The sequence below is a fragment of the Myotis myotis genome, unplaced genomic scaffold, assembly GCF_014108235.1.
Source record: "Myotis myotis isolate mMyoMyo1 unplaced genomic scaffold, mMyoMyo1.p scaffold_m19_p_17, whole genome shotgun sequence".
Classification (NCBI taxonomy): domain Eukaryota; kingdom Metazoa; phylum Chordata; class Mammalia; order Chiroptera; family Vespertilionidae; genus Myotis; species Myotis myotis.
In genome coordinates, this window is record NW_023416321.1 from 39981776 (window position 1) to 40000823 (window position 19048).

The following is a 19048-nucleotide window of genomic DNA, read 5'->3' on the forward strand; positions in this document are numbered from 1 at the left end:
TATCCCGCCCCACCCCTCAGCTCCCGGCTGAAGAATCCGCTGGATGCTGTCACTCATGCCCCACTTATATTTCTAGTCATTGCTTTAATTAACAGTAAATTAATAAGTTGTAGCTGGAAGTGTCAGACTGCGCTCTCAGCACTTTACAAAACACTTATTCTGCAAGGGAAATATTATCCCCATTTTACAGATGACTCTCACAGGTATGAAAGTGCTTGTTCAGAGCTCCACAGCTAGAAACATGGGAACAACGATTCATGACCAGGCCCTGCCCACTGCCCCACAACCTCCTCCCCACCTTCACCCGCAAGTTACCAGCAATTCTCCGAACAGAAAAGAGGCAGAGACCAAGACAACAAGAAAGCCTGTTTTTGTTTTTACTGGAGGCTCAGGTGGCACATGACAGTTCATAAAATGGCTTCAGAGGTAGGGGGTCGAGGGGAAACAAAAAATAAACTGGGGTGGGAAAGAAAAACAACCAGGAGGAGGTAAGAGCTGGCTGGTTCCTTCTCAGCCTGATTTAGGGGAGGGAGTTGATGCCTCTGAACAAAAAGGATGGATCCCTTCCTTCAGCCCTTGGTAGGGGAAAGAGAAAAAAAAGCAAAAAGCTGTTGCTTTGGCCCTCCTGAGTCTCATGGAAAAGGGGGAAAAGCCAGTGTTTTGATGTCATGAATATGGGAAAGGGGGAGGGGGTGCTGGGTAGGGTGGAGGTCAGTTGGAAAACCTGGCAGATACCTGAGAGAGAAAAAGAAATGGACAAGTCATGACTAGTAACTTCTCAGGACCCAGTCTCCGCCCTCTTGGCTCCCCACCCTGGGCCCTCTCCGAGCGCAGCCACTCACCAGATGGTAGTTCTGGGTGTCCTTGAGTTGGAATCACTCCAGGATGGTGGTGGTGGGGTCCCCACTGTTGATGGGGGCTGAGGTCTAGAGAGAGGGGTGGTCAGTTGAGACCTTGTTCGTTAGGGCCCCCCAACTTCGATCTTCTCCCATCTTTTCTCTTCCCATTCCTATAACCCCTTCCCATTCCTCCTCAAATTCACATCCATAGCTGGTGCTGTGGCACCAAGCAGAGCTGAAAGAGGAATCTGCAGGGGCTGACACGGGCTGGACTGCCTCCGCTGGGGTTTCCCGGTGGGTGGGGTGCCTGCCAGAGGTGGGCCCAGCAGTGCTGGCTCTGGTGTCAGGCTGAATGGAAGGAGTGGGGTGGGGTGGGGTGGGGGCAGGGCCAGGAGATGGGGGAATAGGAGGATAGAGTGATATGGGAAGGGGAAGGGAAAGAAAGGCAGCCCAAGGTCCTCACCTCCTGGGCTGTGGGCTGCCTGGGTCCAGGGGGCTGCTGCCGTCGCCGCTGGAAGTAGGGGCGGTTTCGTGGGCGCTGGGGCTCAGGCCGGGAACCATCAGTGGGACCTTGGCTGGGCTTGGTCTTGCCATCCCCACCTTCTGTGGTAGGCTGCTGGGGTGGCCGGGGGCGGAAAGGCCTGGGGAGAAAAGTGGGGGCCCTAAAGGGCATGGAGGGGCCCAGTGCAGACTGCCTCCTTCCCTCTCAGGACTCCCCCAGGAGAGGTGGGCCAGCCAGCTTCCCATCCCCGTCTCCACCCCAGGAGCCAGCTTCTTTAGCCCTTGGAGTTGGTTCCCCGTGGCACCTATGCATTAATCTCTCGCTATCCAGCTCCCGGCAACCCCACCCCAAACCACCAGCTTCAGGCTTGTCTGAGAACTTTGCTCTTCCCCTTCCCATCCTCCCAACCCTTCCCATCCCCCTACACCCACCACCCCCATCCGATACTGGACAGTGAAGGGTAAGACAGGACCCTGGAAAGTGAGTCTTACCTTCGGTATCTGGGCCGGAATCTGGGTGGGGGAACCCGCTCATCTCCCTGCTGTTGGTCCCCCTCCAATGGGGCTGTCTCTTTAGGGTCTACCCCATCGGTGCCCTGGGAACACAGAGAGGCCCTGGTGAGCGGGGTAAAGCAGCTGCCTGGGAGCCAGGTGTCCACAGCTCTTCCCAGCCCTGGGTTCCATCCTCTGGGGACTCTGGCTCTCTCTTCACCAACTTCCACTCCTTTCCTATGACTTGGGAAGCTGGTTCCACATCCCAAGTTCCCCTCACCTCTATAGGCTGCTGCTGGTTGGGGGGCCTTGGGCCTCGCACAAAGCGCCGTCGGTAGAAGAAGGGCGGTGGGCGCCGTCGCCTGGGCCTCTGCCCAGGGTCCTCAGCTCGTTCCCCTTCGATGCACGGTTCTGTCCCACCCGATGGAGCTTCTGCCACCATGGGTGGTGGGGCAGCCGGGCGAGGCCGGGGGATAAATCGGCGGAACCTACGTCGGTTGGGGGCATAGCGGCTACCCTTCACTGGCACCCCTCCAGGCCCAGTCACGTTAGCAGCTTCTGCACCCTGGAAAAGAGGTGGGGAGAACTTGCTCCAACAACAAATGCACAACATTCCCGAAATGGCTCGAATCATTTGTCTCCCCCTTCTTCCAGCTAAATCCCCTCTCCAGCTTTCTTCAGCCCCTCTAACTTCTGCCCACCCTCCCTCAGGGGGGCAATGGCACGTTTGGGCCCTTCTAGGAGGGGCCACCTCTGCAACTTGTCCTTTTGGAATAGCTGCTACTGAACCCTCTTGATTTTAAGCCTGGAGGGCGAGGGGTGTGGGTGCAAAGGCCTGGCAACTGTCCATGTTACTAGAGAGCTGACTGCCTCTGAGGGCCTGCGAAGGGCCCCGTGTGAACAGACAGAAATGCTTGAAGTACAAAGAAACCCAGATATGAAATACTGAGTGATAAAAGGGACATGTTCTTTAGGATGTCTCTTAAAGCAGCCAAAGTGTTAAAGATGACAGTCTGCGTGCGGACACAGTCCGGGCTAACACGCCAGAGGAAGGGGGGCAGCCCTGGGATGACATCCAGGCCGCCTCCCACTCGGTCTCCCGCCACGGCCCCCAAACCTTCTCTCCTTCCACGACATCAAACTCCACAGTCTCCCCGTCTCCAACGCTGCGCAGGAACTTCCTGGGGTTGTTTCTTTTAATCGCTGTCTGGTTAGGGGAAAGGCCGTGAGAAAGGTGAGGACTAGTCTCTCTCACCCCTGCTGGGCCCACCACCCGCTTTTAACTCCTTTCAGCATTTTACTTGTGGGCTGGGGCTGGAGGGTGGAGCAAGGAGAAGGTAGTCAGAGTTTAGTAGGGGAAGAGCCATACACTAGGGGCCTCAAGAACAATTGTGCAGTTACCACCATCCCTAGGACACACTCCCTCCTCCTTTACCCCTCAGGGACTTAAAAAAGGGAGGCAAGAAACACGAACTCAAAACAAAAACAGCCGCAACAAAAAGCAGACAGTCCTAAGTTGCAAAGTGGGGAAAATGTACTGTGCTTCTTACCTCGATCCCACTGAGAGCTCTTTCCACCAAAGCAGTGGTTCTCAAACTGTGGCGGGCATCAGAATCACCTGGAGCGCTCGTTAAAAGATTGCCGCCTCTCCCCCAAGTCTGATTCAGTAGGTCTGGGGTGGGGCCTGAGAATTTGGATGTCAGGTGATGCTGCTGGTGCAGGGACCGCACTTTGAGAACCACTAGCCTGTGTCCTTTCCCTCCGGACATCGCCTGTGATTCATCCCTGTGGTGTTAACAGGTCACAGTAGGTACTGCGCATGCCAGGCACAGAGGGCAGCGCATACGTTTCTGACGGACAACCCAACACAAGTGGGACCAATGGCAGTTAATTTGGGCACCTGATGCAGATGGGGAGGGAAACCATTTCCTGGTGGACATGCTGTTGTGAGGTAAAAGCTGCAGAGCATGATCTGTGCTGCTCAGGATTATGACAACAGCCTTTCAAGAAAGGGCAGGTTCCTTCCCTCAGAAAGCCAGCCTAGCTCTTACCTGGTGAACAAAGACATCTTCCTTGGTGTCATTCCTGCAGGACAGGATGGCTGTTAGGGGGTGGCTTTGGTGAGGTGCTCACCTCCCCCGGGGGCGCCCTAGCTGCCCATCCCTAAACTCCGCAGGCCCACCCCCTAGCCTTCCGTGGCTGATTGGCGGTATGAAGAGAAGTATACCTATCCCTCCATGGAAAACCTGGGCTTCATGAAGAAAGGGTGGAGGAGGAAAGGAAATTCACTTTGCAGGAGCTGAGCACTCCACCCTCTACCGCTTAGAACCTGGTAGGGCTGGGTATAACTGTCCCTGTCAACACCCCCTCATCCCCACCCCCCATCGTGGTTGGAAAATTCCACTCCTGTCTCCTTCCTTCTACAGTCAGAGAGTGCAGGCAGGAGGAGAGGTGCAGAACAAGTCTGAGATGGGGACAATGTGTCAAGAACTTGCTCTCAACAGCCCCAAACTTCATTCTCAGCCTCAACCAGGAGGTGAACCCCAAGGTCAGGCCCCTTTTCAACACACCGAGGGACCAAGGGTGAGAGAGAAGATAATATTCGGCCATTCTCTATTACGGCTTGCCTATTACCCCAGTTTATCCTAGCACCCCAATGCGGGGAGGGGAGAGATGTTCCTTCAAATCTCCCAGGAGTCCTCAGTTTTCAAAATTAGAGAAGGGCCCTCCCCTAGAACAAATATTCTAGCTGTAAAGCACTTGGATCTGCACAAAGGTCAGCCTGCTAAGAGGGAACTAGGGCCTCCCCAGAGGGCTGGGCTGGGCAAGGTGCCCAGGCTGGGGAAGGGCCCACAGGGGGAGACCTGGCTTTGCTCAGAATCTGCCACTAGGGCCTCTCCCAGTGCATGGGGGGGTGGGGGGGTGGGGTGGGAGGTGGGGGACGGAGTGAGGCTGCCAAAGAGAAGAAAAGCAGCAGCCTCTGGCTGGGCTGGCTCCTTCCCCAACCCCCACCAGCCTCAGTCCCATCAGGTGGGGGTTTCAAATGAACCAACAACCCAGTAAGGAAGATGAGTTATGAGAGTGCTATGTGTGCTGCCCGAAACAGGAAAGTGAGTGCGGCCCAGCGCCCCGGGGCACAGACAGCAGGTACATTCTGCCCCAAAGGTGAGGCAAACTAAACCAGGAGGTGAGACAGACAAGCTGGGAGGGTCGGAGCAGGTTTGCCAACTTCCTAGATCCTTAACCCTCCGCTGCCCTTGAAGACGAGGAGCTTCATCTCGCCCACATTTGTGTTAGGATTAAAGGCTTTCAATCAACGTCAGCTGGACATTGCAACCATGTGCTTCGGCAGGCAGGGGCGGAGATGAGGTCGGGGAGGTGTCCACTCCCACGGGCCAGCCGGGAAGACGCCCCTTCCTCCCCCTCCCTAGGCTCCTCGGATACCTGTTGATGAATCCGTAACCATTTCGGACGTTGAACCACTTGACAGTGCCCAGGACTTGGATTGCTGCCAGGCAGAGGTGCCGTAGGGACAGTAGGTGGGGGAAGAGATGGAGTCGGACTCAGTTTGGAGACACCCCAAAGCCTAACCTACCTTCCTACGGCCTCAGTTAACTTAGCTTCAAGTGGAAGTGCCCCCACAGGGAGGCGCGGGCTTTCCACACCTTCCAGCACTGAGACTGGCTCCTCGAGGCCTCCAGTCCAGGCCTTGCACCTAGACTCGTGCACTCACCTGCTGCACCAAGTCTTAACGTCAGAGTCCCTAGTGCACCTGCTTCCCGGGCTTAGCCATTGCGTGGGACTAACCCGCGCCAGCTAGGGCTGCTAGGCCAAGCTTTCCGCCCGGGGCGTGGCCAGACCCTGCGGTTCCTTCTCCACCCGAGGCCCTCGCTGGACCTGCTCACCACGCCCCCCACCCCACCCCCGCCCAGAAGGCACGGCAGGACTCCCACCAGGGACCCACTCCGGTCCGCCGCCCCTACCCCGGCCAGTCCTTTGAGCCCGGGGCTTCCCAGACCCCGCCGGGCTCCACGATGCCCCTCGCCCAGCCCGCCCGCCCCCTTAGAACCGCCCTGGCTCGCGTCCTCCCCCCTCACCCAGCACCGGCTTGTCCGCCTGGCTCCGGGTTGAGGGCGCGGGGGTCCCCGAGGCCGCCGTCGCCGGGTTGCCAGGAGTGTGGGGGCCCAGCGCCGACGGGGTCCCAGCGGCTGGGCCGGAGGCGGCTCCGACCCCGCCGCCGCCCGCCCCGCCGCCTGCTTTCTGTGGCTCCCCCGCCGGCACCGGCACCACCACAGCTACCACCCCTGCCGCCGTCGCGGGCACCGTCGCCGCGGGGGCCGCTGACGCCACCGCTGCCGCCTCCGCCTCGCTCATCCCGCCGGGTCCAGTACCGGCCCCCGCCACCACCGCCTCCTCCGCCACCACCGCCGCCACCGCCCCGGCCCCTCCCCCTGGCTCGCGCACCCGCCACCCCGCTCGGTCCTCGCGCCCCGAGCCTCGCCCGCACGCCGGCAGCGGGCCCGGACCCCAGGCCAATCGCAGCCCGCAGCCGCGGCGCGCGCAGACCCCGCCTCCCGGCCGCAGGCCAATCCCCGCGGACCCGCACGCCCGCCCCGCCTCCCGGGCTTCGCGTCGCGGCCGCAGCCCGCGCCCGCCGCCCCGTAAGTACACCTGGGCCCCGCCCCGCCGTCATCACGTGACTGCGCACGGCCACACCCATTGGTCGGCGGCCCCTTTCCCCACCCCTCCGCCCCTTTTCACCGGCCGCGGGAAATCAAACGGGCTGGTGGCGCCCCAACGGCCACCTGGGCTCGGCGCGAAGGGCGGGGCGGGGCGGGGCGGGGCCGGCCGCTCCACGGTTGCCCCTAACGACCTGGGTGGGGGCCGGACGCCGCAGTCTTGGTTCCGGCGTGAGCGGCGCGGATCGCCTGCACCCTCGAGGCGGCCCCGGCCCGCTCCGCGGCTCGCGAGTAAAAGCCTCCTCCCAGCCGCTCCGCCCGCTCTAGAGGATGCGGGCTCGGGCCCCCCGGGCTGCGGCCTTTGCCCGCGGAGCCAGCTGGACGGCGCAGCACAACAGTTTTCCCGGCTCACGCTTGCTTTCACAGCCGGGGACTCCCGCCTTTGCTTTCAAGGTAAAATTTACAACCAAATGCACAACTCCACCGAGCTCTGATAACCGCGTTAGTCCAGGTGGTCGGTGTCCTCGTCCAGGTGTTCTTCCCTCGCCCCCAGCAGTTCCCTCGAGCTCCTTGCAGACGATCGGCCTCCCCGCGGACCACCGCGGCGACCACCCTAGATGCGTTTCCGGGTCCGTGCTGGGCGCGGTGGTCGCCGGTCAGGCGGGGCCTCCCTCTCCAGCTCCCTTCTCCCTTCTTTTGTCCAGCTGGCCAGGCTTAGGGCCTTTGCACCGGCAGTTTTCTCTGCCTAGACGTGTCCTCCGAGTCTTGCAGGTTGACTTCTTTAAATACCAGCGTACATATCCGTCCTACGACATCATCCTTTATTTTTCTCATGGTGTTTTTGAAAATATGGGAGTATCCTGTTTGTTCATTTGCCCCTTTATTCTATTTCTGGCCCCCCACCCCCATGGTCCCTTCTGCCACGCTAGACTGTGAACTCCACAGCGGCAAGAATTCCGTAGTTATGCCTGACGCCTGGGACAGTGCCAGCCACAACACAGACAGACTCTCCATATTTCTTGAATAAATGAATGGCCCCCATTCCACAGATGAGAAGGCTGGGTTTCTCGGGAGCCTCGGAGGTCTGCCCCGGGAGCCGCCATCTCCCTCCTGGAATGATGCGGCTCCAGAAGTTGCTCCTCCCGCAGGCGCCTCCGCGGCCAGGGGCGGACCTGGCCCGCGCCCGGCAGCGTGTATTTTTAGCCGGGACAGCACACGTGCCCCTGGGCGCAGCTCGGCCCCACGTGCGCTTCCCGGGTCCAGGTGTCCCCACGCCAAGCCCGCCCTCGGCTCCCCAGCCGCGGCCTGTCCCGGTCCTGGAGCGCCCTCTCCCGGCGGGTCCCGGGGGCCGCCGGCACTGGTTTCCTTGCCGTCCTTCAATCCGGTGCCTCTTACCCCACCGTTTCCGAATGGAGGATTCTGTTTCCCAGGACACAATGGACAAAAAAGGAGAAAAGATGAGAAAACAACTAAATCACGAGGCGAGGCAGTGAAGGATCCAGAAATGATCACCCTCCTTTAGCCTGTTAAGGACCGACTCACCTGTGCCCACCCCTGAATTCAATTCGAGGCTGGGGAAGGCAAGCAAGGCGGTTCGGTGTGTCCCTGGCAACAAAAGAAGGGCCCGGGCCTATGGCGAATCGAGAGGTCTCTGGTTGATGCCCCGTCAGGGCACATGCAGGGGCTGCGGGCTTGATCCCGGGTGGGAGACGCGCAGGAGGCAGCCGATTGATGATTCTCTCTCAACACTGGTGTTTCTCTCTCTTTCTTCCTCTCCCTTCCTCTCTGAAATCAATAAAAATACATTTAAAGCAAGCAAACAAAAAAGATTAAAAATTAGGAGACGAGGGGCGGGGGTGCTGCAGGGAAAAGCACTCCCACTGAGGCCTCTGAGACATGAAACAACATGCGTACATACAACAGTTACTGACTCTCTACCTCCGTGGATAAGAATTAGCAGATGCCACCCAGAGATGCTCAGGGGAGTTGAATGTCCCTGTTCAGTTGGAGGGTTTGTGATGTAATGTTCTGGGTATTTAAATATCATTGTGTGCTGTGGATAACAAGGACTCCAAGTCATTCGGAGGAAGGCCGCCTCCTTCCTCTGTCACTCTCTTTGCATTTGCTCATGCCACCTGAAGTTGTCTCGCCTTCTTTGTTCACTGTTACAGAACAAACACCGCCATGCCCCTTTAGCTATTGCCCCGTATATTTCCGTTAATTTAACACCAAGCTTCCTGAAAGCAGTCTTTACTGTCGCTACTCCCTCATCTTTCACACCCCACCAACCCAAATCCAGTTTCTGCTCTACCACTCCACTGAGATGGCTTCAGCAATGGTCTTACAGTCCCTTCTTTAAAAAAAATTTTTTTTAGCCCTAACTGGTTTGGCTCAGTGAGCATCAGCCTGCGGAATGAGCGGTCCCAGGTTCGATTCCGGTCAAGGGCATGTACCTGGGTTGCGGGCACATCCCCAGTAGGAGATGTGCAGGAGGCAGCTGATCGATGTTTCTCTCTCATTGATGTTTCTGACTCTCTATCTCTCTCCCTTCCTCTCTGTAGAAAATCAATAAAATATATTTAATTTTTTTTTTTTTTTTTTTTAAGATTTACCTGTGCAACCGGCCGGGCCAATCCTTCTTAATTGAGACATTCAGTGGATGTTTTTTTGGTTCTCTTTCTACTCCACCAAGAGAAGTGCTCTTTCTGTAGCTTCCACTGCCCAACCTTTTTTATACCTCTCCTTTTGTGGCTTGCCCTTCTCACCAGCCTCATTCTTTCCTGGGCTGTCTTCTCTTGCCACCTGCCATCTATCTGTAGGAGTTTTTATGCATTCCCCTGCTTTGGGTGACTGCCTGCTACTGTGACACTTAAACCTGTGTCTCCAGCCCTGTGTCCTTCCCACCTTCTGTCAGACTCTGAGCCAGGCACTCTGTAGCCTGTTGCTCCACAGGCTTCTGAAACTTGACAAGCCTACCTCTCAGCTCCTCTGTTTCCTCCCTCCCACTTCCTCCTTGCTGAGTTACATCACCACATTCCCACAAGGGATCATTCTTTAGTACCAATTCTCCGTTTGAGGGCAGTTCCTCCTGGATATGTCCAGGCTTAGCATAGCAAAGATAGCAAAGGCGGAGATTTGTGGCATCAAACTGTGACATCAAACCTTGAAAGGTTTAAAAGGAGTCACTACCTGGCCAGCGTGGCTCAGTGGTTGAGCATCAACCTGTGAACCACGAGGTCATGGTTCGATTCCCAGTCAGGACACATGCCCGGGTTGTGGGCTTGAGCTCCAGTGGGGGGCATGCAGAAGGCAGTCCATCAATGATTCTCTCTCATCACTGATGTTTCTCCCTTTCTTCCTCTCCTTCCCTCTCTGAAATGAATAAAAATATATTTAAAAAAATAAAAGGGGTCACCTCTGCTCTGGTACCAAATACTCCCAGCAACATTCCCCTCCAACTTTCTTGTTGCAGCTCAAATCAGATCTTACTTCTTCTCTCATCCAATTCCTGATCTCTTATTTCTCATGCCTACAGCCTCCACCTTCTCCCATCTACTCCTTAGCTGCTGCTACCCTGTCCTCCCGTTTCCAGGCTCTGCTCGCACTCTGCCAAATCCTTGATCGTTTCTCCACCGTCCATCTCCTTATCCTCTCGACCATATCTGATATTACTTACCACCTCCTTCTGGAAACCTTGTTGTTTTTTTAACCTAAACACAGTAACAGCTAATATTTGTTGAGCATTTACTATGTCCCATATACACTTCTAAGCACATTAGAGGCCTCTAGAGTCATTGCAACCGTCCTGGGAAGTGGATACTATGAAAATTATCCCATTTTTCAGATAAGGAAACTGAGGTGTAGTAAAGTGAAGCAACCAGCCTAAACTCATAATACTGTGGAACACACTGAGCTGAAATTCAAATGCAGATCAGCCTAACTCCAGAGCCCAACTTCCAAGTCATCAGCCTCTTTCTGCTGTGCTGGGACTGCACTTTTCTTTTTTTCTTTATTTTTAAAATATATTTTATTGATTTTTTACAGAGAGGAAGGGAGAGGGATAGAGTTAGAAACATCGATGAGAGAGAAACATCGACCAGCTGCCTCCTGCACACTCCCTATTGGGGATGTACCCGCAACCAAGGTACATGCCCTTGGCCGGAATCGAACCTGGGACCCTTGAGTCTGCAGGCCGACGCTCTATCCGCTGAGCCAAACCGGCTAGCGCTGGGACTGCACTTTCCATCTTCCTCACCATCTTATGGCCTCGCGTCCCCTCCAGTTCTTCCCACATATCAGGCTTCTCCTCCCAAACTAAATTTCTTGAGAGACTGTCTGCATTCCGCAGGCGCTGCTGCTTCTCTCAGTCGGCATTCAGGAAAGACTCTGACAGTTGTCATGTTACTTAGTTCAATGAACACTTTTTTGCTCTTATTTCTGTCTATGTGGCAGATGCAACTGGAGGCCATTTCCCTCTCACGTGTCTTCATGGGCTCCTCAGTCTTTTACTTGCCCCTTCCTAAAGGTCAGAGTCCCCAGTTCTTCTGTTCTGGCTCTGTAACCTCTTCTGTGGAGACTCATCCTCTCCCACTGCTGTAGATATGCCCTGTTGTGGGTAGAATTGTGTCCCCTAAGAATATATGTTGAAGCCCTAACCCCTGGCACCTGTGAATGTGACCTTGTTTGGAAATAGGATCTTTGCAGATGTAATCAAGTTAAGGTGGAGTCACTAGGAGGTCCTAATCCAATATGATCAGTGTCCTTAGAAGAGGAAACTGCTACGGAAAGACAGGCACAAAGGGAGAAGGCCGTGTGACGACAGAGGCCAAGACTGAGGTGCTACAGCTGCAAGCCACGGAACACCTGGGGCTGCTAGAAGCTGGAAGAGGCAAGGAAGGATCCTCTGCGAGGCTTTGAGAGGACAGCCCTGCCAGCATTTTGATTTCAGACTTCTACAGAACTGTGAGGAGGAGTTTTTGTTGTTTTTAGTACCAAGTTTGTGGTACTTCGTTGCCATAGCTCTAGGAAACCAGTAAACAGCACAAACACAGAGAACTCCCCAATGTTTGCCTCCAGCCTAGAACACCTGAGCTCCAGACCCATGATGGCCAACTGCAAGCTGGACGTCTCCAGGGTGCCCTGTCTTGGTAAAAGGCTCCACCATCTCTGGTTCACACCATCAGCAACGTTCACCTCCGTCACTGCAACAGCCTCCTGCCTACTTGGCTTCCTCACCTCCAGTGCTTCCACCCCTCCAGCCCACTTTTCACAAAGCTCCTCCCAGTCATTGTGTTCCATTGCCTACTTTATTTTCACTATGTACTTATTAGTACCTGATATCTCCTTGTCCCTGTTTTCTTGTTTCTAATATGTAAGCTTGGGATCTTGTCTGTCTTACTCGCTGCAGTATTCTCAGTACCTAAAGCGATACCTGACATCTAGTAAATGACCAGTAAATATTTGGCTGAATGAATGAAGGCAGCCAAAAGATCTTGATAAAATGTTTTTTTTTCTGGCAATATTTAGGCACATTAAATATACACATTCCCTATGACCCAGAAATGCATCTTCTGAGCACGTAACGTAAAGAGATTCTTTTACAGGTCTATAAGGAGACAGGCATGAGTGCGTGAAGGTGGGAAGGTGGAGGCATCCTGGGCATCCATCGCTGGGAGTGTGATAGGTAAGATGTGGTGAGCTGAGTGAATACCATGGAATATTATGCACAATTAGAAACAACCGGTTAGAAGTACTTATGGTAAAAAAAAAAAAAAGTACTTATGGTAAAATAGATGCTTAGAGAAAGTAAGAAACAGAATGACATATGCAATGATTTTACTTAAAAACACATATTCCCAGCTGCTCTTGTCTGTGGAGTAGTCACTCTCAGTCTCACTGCTTCCCTAATAAACTCTCTTTCACTTTAAAAAAAAAAAAAAAAAGACATTCCCACAAATAACAATTATGTCTTGTCAGAATACATGAAAATAAAAAGATATATACTAGCACAATTGCCTATGGAAGGAAGGGGATAAGAATAGGGTAAGAACCCTGGCCAGTGTGTCGCAGTGGTTAGAGTATCTGCCAGAGCATCAAAGGGTCGATGGTTCAATTCCCAGTCAAATTCATGTACCTGAGTTGCAGGTTCGATCCCCCGTCCTGGTCAGGGCCTCTCTCTCCCCCCTCCCCTCTTCCTTCCCTTCTTTCCTCTGTCACTAAAAAATCAATGGAAAACATATCCTCAGGTGAGGATTAACAAAAGAAAAAGAAAGGTTAAAAAATAAAATAAACTATGAATGAAATACTCTATTCTGCTTAAAACTCTTCCATGACTCCCCATTGGAGACACACAGGTAAAGTTCGAATCTCTTAGATTAGCTCTGAAGACCCAAGATTCAGCCTTCTGTCTTCCCATTGAGTCCCTGCCCATCCGGGCCCCAAACATTCCTCCTGACAGGTCTTCCTGACGCTGGTCTGAATTGTCCAATACAGAAACCACTAGCTATATTTCAAGAGCAATGGCTAGTGGATACTGTATTAGCACAGATACGGAATATTCATCAACACAGTTCTAGTAAATAGTGCTACTACAGAACTATATTTTTAATATGTTTTTATTGATTTTAGAGAGAGAGGGAAAGGGAAAGAGAGAAACATTGATGAGAAACATCGATTGGCTGTCTCCTGCACACCCCTTACTGGGATTGAACCTGAAACCCGGCATGTGCCCTGACCGGGAATTGAACTGGTGACCTCTAGGTTCGGGGTGGATTCTCAACCACTGAGCCACACTGGCCAGACCAGATCTATCTCTTTAAATCTTAACTTTCATGATACTAAATCATCTGTTTTCTAATTTCACTGACATTTACTGAGTACCATTTTCTGACCATGAAGTGAGGAAGACAAGTGCACCAATAACTAATGGTAATTGCAGTGCTTGTTAGCAACTCTGTGACTTCTAAAAATATTTCAGATAGTTTACAATAAAATATGCATATTCATTTATTTCAACAAATATATACTGAGTATCTACTGTGTGCCAGGTGTGATAAAAGGTGCTGGGGATATAGTGGTGAATAAGACATACAAGATCCCTGCCCTCATATGACTCACAGTCTAGTAAACAAGACAGTGTATCTGTTTAGTTACATGTGCTAATTATAGATACAATAAAAGCCCTGAAGGAAATGCACAGACTGGTGTGACAGAGAAGGATGTGTATGTGGGGGTTAATCTAGATTAGGCTGTCAAGAAGACACTGCCAGGATGCGGGTCACAGCTTAAACTGTGACCTGAAGGCTGAGGAGAAGACAGCTAAATGAAGGGATGAGGGAAGAGAGTTTGAGGCACATGAAACAACTAGTGCAAAGGCCCTGAGGCAGCAGAGACCTGAATTCATTAGAGGGAAAAGTTTAGTGAATAAGGAGGAGGGTAAAGTAGGCAGAGCCAGATCCACCAAATGGATGTATTCCAAGCATGATGGCAAGTCTTTGAAGGGTTTTAAAAGGGGGAGTGAGTCATGTGACCTGATGAACTTATTTTTAAAGCATTTTTAGGTTCACAGCAAAATTGGGCAGAAGATACAGAAATTTCTCATATACCCCCCTCCATGCACAATCTTCCCTACTTAATTTATTTTTTAAATATTTGGCTACTCTGTGCAAATAAGTTGGAGGGAGGCAGAGATGCTGGGAGCATGGGTTAGTGTGGGGGCAGTGAGGATGGAGAGACGTAGACCAGCATGAAGTATGTTTTGGAAATAGTGTGTGCAGGACTTGGTGGAATGGATGTGTGGGAATGTGTGAAAAGGAATCAAGGAACCTGGGTTTTTAGCTTAGGTGACCTTTGCTGGGTGATGATGCTATTTACTTCAGTGAGAAACCCTAGAGGAGGAACATAGTCAGGAGTTTGGTTTGAAACACCCAGGAGGAGAGCTCAAGCCAGCAGTTGGAGCCCTGGTGGAGTAGCTCAAGTGGTTAGAGCAGCGGTTCTCAACCTGTGGGTCGCGACCCCTTTGGGGGTCGAACGACCCTTTCACAGGGGTCGCCTAAGACCATCGGAAAACACATATATAATTACATATTGTTTTTGTGATTAATCACGATGCTTTAATTATGTTCTATTTGTAACAATGAAAATACATCCTGCATATCAGATATTTATATGACGATTCATAACAGTAGCAAAATTACAGTTATGAAGTAGCAACGAAAATAATTTTATGGTTGGGGGTCACCACAACATGAGGAACTGTATTAAAGGGTCGTGGCATTAGGAAGGTTGAGAACCACTGGGTTAGAGCATCGTCCCATACACCAATGTGGGTTTGATCTCAGGTCAGGGCACATATAAAAATCAACCAATGGATAATACATAAATAAGTGGAACAAAAAATCTCTCTCTCTCTATACCTCATCTCCCTCTCTTCCCCTTTCTTTCTCTCTCAGATCAAGCCTATATAATAAAAGGGTAATATGCAAAGATTGCTATGATGTGCACTGACCACCAGGGGGCAGACGCTCAAGGCAGGAGCTGCCCCCTAGTGGTCAGTGTGCTCCCACAGGGGGAACTCCGCTCAGCCAGAAGCCTGGCTCATGGCTGGCCAGTGCAGCTTTGACAGCAGAAGCCTTGCCCACCTCCACAGCAGCACTAAGGATGTCCAGCTGATGGCTTAGGAGCAGCCAGACATCCCCTGAGGGCTCCTGGACTGCAAAAGGGTCCAGGCCGGGCTGAGGGGATCCCCCCCCCCCCCCCCCCCCGCCCATAGTGCGCAAATGTCATGCACCAGCCTCCAGTTTAAAATAATTTAACAAAGCAGGCAGTTGGAGGCAGGAGTCTGCAACTCAGGAGACAGAACTGGAGTCCTGCGTACAGATGAGGCGTATAGCCCTAGGGTTGGTGAGCTCTCTATAAGGTACTAGTAAGTGTTAATCTCTCTATTCTCTTAGATGAGGAAATGGTCTCAGAGAGGCTAAGGGACACCGCCAAAGTTAAAAAAGCAGTGAGGGCCCAGGAGTGGGAAAGGCATGACTACTATGTCAAATACAGGAGGCCTGCAGGGGCTATGGAAAGGAACAGCTGGGACAGGTAGGTTGGCACCTAACTCTGGCAGGCCTTGAATCCCTGCAGAAACTTGTTCTGAATTGAGTGGCCCCTGCATGGTTGTCTGAAGCCATTTACTAGTACTGGGTTCTTGGTTGAATTGAATCATCTCAGAGACTGATGCCATTGGTAGGGATTTAGGCTTCCCTGGCAACTCCCGAGGGCAGTGAGGGTGGTGGGTATTTTTCTGGACAGGCAGATCTGTGTGGCCTCTCAAATCAAACTCTGACATGACAGCTCAGTCTGGGGAACCAAGGTCGCCCATAAGATGGACTGCTCAGATGAACTGTGGGGCTGACTTGGAGGACTGTTTTCTCCAGGGTGGCGGGAGGGGGGACTCCCTCTTCTGTAAATAGGCAGGAGACTTGGGCCTCAAGCCAGGGAGAGGAGGGATCCTCTTCTTGTATAAGTTACATCTTTAAGGCTGGTCTCTCCCCTTTGTAGAGTTTAGGATTTGGTGAATCCCACTTGTCTCTGAGCCATCCAGCCACCTCCCTTCAAAGAAATTGAGAGCACCAGTGCCAAAAGAATCAGATATTCTAAGCTGGACCAAGCACCCTGAGGAGGCGAGGAGGCGAGCACAGGAGGGAGAAGGCATGCAGGCCTCCGGCCTGTTTCCTGAAGTGTGCCAGGAGTGTATTCTTTAATCTCTAACTTCAAACTCCCATCCCACTGTTTTACAACATTCTTTTTTTTTTAATATATATTTTATTGATTTTTCACAGAGAGGAAGGGAGAGAGATAGTTAGAAACATCGATGAGAGAGAAACATCGGTCAGCTGCCTCCTGCACACTCCCCACTGGGGATGTGCCCGCAACCAAGGTACATGCCCCTGACCGGAATCGAACCTGGGACCTTACAGTCCACAAGCTGATGCTCTATCCACTGAGCCAAACTGGTCAGAGCACAACATTCTTTTTTAAGAATCATTATATTTATTGAATTTTCAATCAAGTGGGAGAACAAAATGCAAATTAAACGGAATGTTTACAAATAAACCAGTACAAACTAATGTGCAGTCAGATGAAACCATAAGACTTAATATCCTAAAACCAAAGAAATGACTAAATAAGCCATTAAGCAGCTAAAGTGTGTCATAAACTTTTTTACTGGAACTCATACTTGACTCATTATGAAGCCTCTTTAATCTTCAACCAAAAGATCAAATGATTCTTATAGTGTGGTGTTTAAGTTGTTCACTTGTCCCAGTTACTACCTCAAAGCTTAGTGTATAAAATACAACTATTTTATTAGGTTCATGGATCCTATAGCTTAGGATTTGGACATGAATGGCCTGATGATGTTGGCTTGTCTCTGCACAATGCCCATGGTCTCAGCAAGGACAACTCACATGCCTCGTGTCTAGAACTGTTGACAGGAGTCCTTATGCATGGCCTTCCCATATAGCTTCGGTTTCCTAACAGCCTGGAATATGTTAGTTGGATTTCCTGCATGATAGTCCAGGGCATCAGGTGCAAGTGTGTAAAAAAATAAATAAGGTAATAGCTTGTTTGGCCCAGTGGATAGAGCGTTGGCCTGCGGACCAAAGTGTCCCTGGTTAGATTCCGGTCAAGGGCACGTACAACGGTTGCAGGCTCCTCCCCTGCTCGAGCCCTGATGAGGGCGCAAGCAGAAGGCAACCAATTGATGTGTTTCTCTCACATGGATATGTCTCTCTGTTTTTCCCACTCTCTCTAAAAATCAATGGAAAAATATCCTCAGGTGAGGTTTAAAAAAATAAAACAATAAGGTGAAAGCTGCATCACTCTTCATGACTCAGCCTTATAAGGCCACATGGCATCACTTTCACCCTATGCTTTGGCCAAAGCAACCACAAGCCTGCCCAGATCCATCAGACTTCTTGATGGGGAATAGAAGGTCACACAGGATAAGAACATGTGAGATGAGAAATATTACTGTGACAATCTTTGGATAATACAATGTAACATAGTCTGCCCTCTCTCCAACAGTTCACCTCATTCCCATTGCAGAATGCACTACACCCTTCCCAAGACCTCCAAAGTCTCAATTAATTATGTCATCAGGACAGTTTCAGACCTCATCCTCTAAATCAGGTCATGAATAGATTGGGCTCCCCAGTAGTGGTTTCTCAAGTAGACTTCCTCTTGATCTGAAGACTACTTTGACTATGTATCTGAAGCATCTAAAACAAAATAGTAATTACTGGGTGTATTATGTATCATTTGTTACCAAACTGATGCATAAATGATGCGAGCTTTCATCTCCCTCTAGGAGAGCCCCCAGCACAGGAAGACCATCTACCTGAAGTGCTAAGAAGACTCAACACTCTTCCTTCCTGAATTCCTTTTGAGTTCTTGGCAGTTTCTCCTGCTCAGATTGCCTCCTCCCTCCAATTCATTCATTCTATAAACACTCAGAACTGGCCATATGCCCAGCTCTGTGGTGGGTGCTGGGGGTGGAAAGACTCTGTTTATAGTCTGGAGGGGTAGACAGACATGTTGTCTGTAAGACAAGTGCTAGGTTGGGGTCATCACAGAGGTAATGAGGCAGAAAGGAGGCCATCCAGGTCAGCCTGGGAGCGACTGGGATGGCCTCAGCGGGAGGAGAAGCTAGATCCCATTCTGAAAGGCACACAAGATGCAGCAAGGGTGTCCCCTCGGATTGGAGGCCTACAGCTGAGGCCCAACCTGCCCTTTGAATCTTTCTTCTCTGAACACAGATGTCCCCTGCTCCTCACCTCCTCTTTTACATCTTGAGGTATTCTTATGGCTCTAGACCAGCCAAGATGGGTTGATACCCAGCTAATGTTTCTTTTCTTTTTTTAAGTATATTTTTATTGATTTCAGAGTGAGGAAGGGAGAGGGAGGGAGAGATATAAACATCAGTGATGAGAGAGAATCATCAACCAGCTGACTCCTACAGGACCCCCACTGGGGATCAAGCCCAAAACCTGGGCATGTGCCCTAACCAGGAATTGAAAGCTGACCTCCTGGTTCATGGATTGATGCTCAACCACTGAGCTACACCAGCTGGGCTGTTTCTTTCTCTTTTTTAAAATATATTTTTATTGATTTCAGATAGGAAGGGAGGATAGAGAGATAGAAACATCAATGATGAGAGAGAATCATTGATCAGCTGCCTCCTGCACGCCCCCTACTGGGGATCGAGCCCACAACCCAGGCATGTGCCCTTGGCCGGAATTGAACCTGGGGCCCTTCAGTCCGCAGGTTGATGCTCTATCAACTGTGCCAAACCAGCTAGTTTCTTTATCTCATCCACAGAACTCCCAGATCCTTCCTCACCCTGTTGAGGGCTGATCCTTCTGATTCCTCAGCTCTGGGTCTCCACTGCCAAAAGACCTACCAGCCTTCCAGACTGGGTTTGGTCCCATCTTGGTGCTCACTCAACTCCACATTCCTTACAAAGGGCTGCGTCACACTGCTCTACAG

General features: G+C 51.7%; 1 protein-coding gene across 1 annotated transcript; it reads right to left on the bottom strand.

Moving 5' to 3' along the window:
• Positions 1–354: 354 nt before the first annotated feature.
• On the bottom strand, positions 355–6251 carry YBX2 (Y-box binding protein 2). The gene is made up of 9 exons (XM_036341385.1): positions 5930–6251; positions 5277–5340; positions 3884–3917; positions 2950–3039; positions 2113–2397; positions 1833–1936; positions 1303–1480; positions 843–926; positions 355–735 (listed from the first exon to the last, which is right to left on the bottom strand). Exons 1-8 carry the CDS (start codon positions 6204–6206, stop codon positions 876–878), a joined length of 1083 nt encoding a protein of 360 aa, XP_036197278.1. The 5' UTR covers positions 6207–6251; the 3' UTR covers positions 355–735; positions 843–875.
• Positions 6252–19048: the final 12797 nt, after the last annotated feature.